We start from the raw sequence: 1,038 nt of genomic DNA on the forward strand, positions 1-1,038 counted from the left end.
GATGGATGGATGGATGGATGGATGGATGGATGGATGGATGGATGGATAATGGATGGATAAGTAGATAAATGGATGGATGGTTGGATTTTTTGCTCGGAGACATATAATGATCCTTCACCTTTTGCTGTCATATAATAAAAATAAATAAATAGAATAAAATGGAGAAAAAAAGCCACAAAATAAATGTAAATAACAAAATTCACGATCTAGCTGCATTAACATTTCAAATATTTTATGTCATAATGTATTAGGACGTTCTTTTTTTTTTTTTAACAAAGTTTATATTTTATATCTTAAATACATTAATAATTTCTAGTCGTGTTTTATGTTGAAACAATTCCTCTTCCTACACGTCATTTCCGGTATTTAAACATGGCGGATGACAACATCGGTGCGGATGATGGAACTGTGTTTGGATGTTTTTGTTTCTCTCTTTGTGCTGTAATACCCGGAGCACTTTGGACGAGGCTATAAAAGTAAATATGTCTTTTTTAAATTATTTATTTTTTAATAAAAATAATTATTAAAATGCGCGGAGCTGTTTGTGTAAAGAACGGATCAAAACCCAGAACAGGATCTTATTTATGTTGAATATTCGCAGCGATGGTAAAATACAGAAAGTGTTTTTCCCTGAGCAGCGACGTTTGTCTTGCAGCTTTTATTTAAAACGTTTAATATGAATGAACATTTTAACAAGTAACCTGTTTAAATTATTATAATATTTAGAGTATGTTGTTAATGTCACAGTGAACATGGAAACTAAGTCTATTTAAACTTTGTGTGTATATTTTATTTAATTAAACTTTGTGTATATTTTTTATTTAATTAAACTTTGTGTGTATATTTTATTTAATTAAACTTTGTGTGTATATATTTTATTTAATTAAACTTTGTGTGTATATATTTTATTTAATTAAACTTTGTGTATATATTTTATTTAATTAAACTTTGTGTATATTTTTTATTTAATTATACTTTGTGTATATATTTTATTTAATTAAACTTTGTGTATATATTTTATTTAATTAAACTTTGTGT

General features: G+C 26.2%; 1 protein-coding gene across 1 annotated transcript in view; it reads left to right on the plus strand.

Moving 5' to 3' along the window:
* Positions 1 to 374: 374 nt before the first annotated feature.
* shprh (SNF2 histone linker PHD RING helicase) overlaps positions 375 to 1,038 on the plus strand; it is a 22,030-nt gene continuing 21,366 nt past the window's right edge. The window contains exon 1 of the mRNA XM_037695035.1: positions 375 to 476. Coding sequence (XP_037550963.1) covers positions 417 to 476 — 60 coding nt within the window. The 5' untranslated portion in view covers positions 375 to 416. The remainder of the gene's footprint in view (positions 477 to 1,038) is intronic.

Source organism: Nematolebias whitei, chromosome 21, assembly GCF_014905685.2.
Source record: "Nematolebias whitei isolate Nwh7 chromosome 21, NemWhi1, whole genome shotgun sequence".
Lineage (NCBI taxonomy): Eukaryota > Metazoa > Chordata > Actinopteri > Cyprinodontiformes > Rivulidae > Nematolebias > Nematolebias whitei.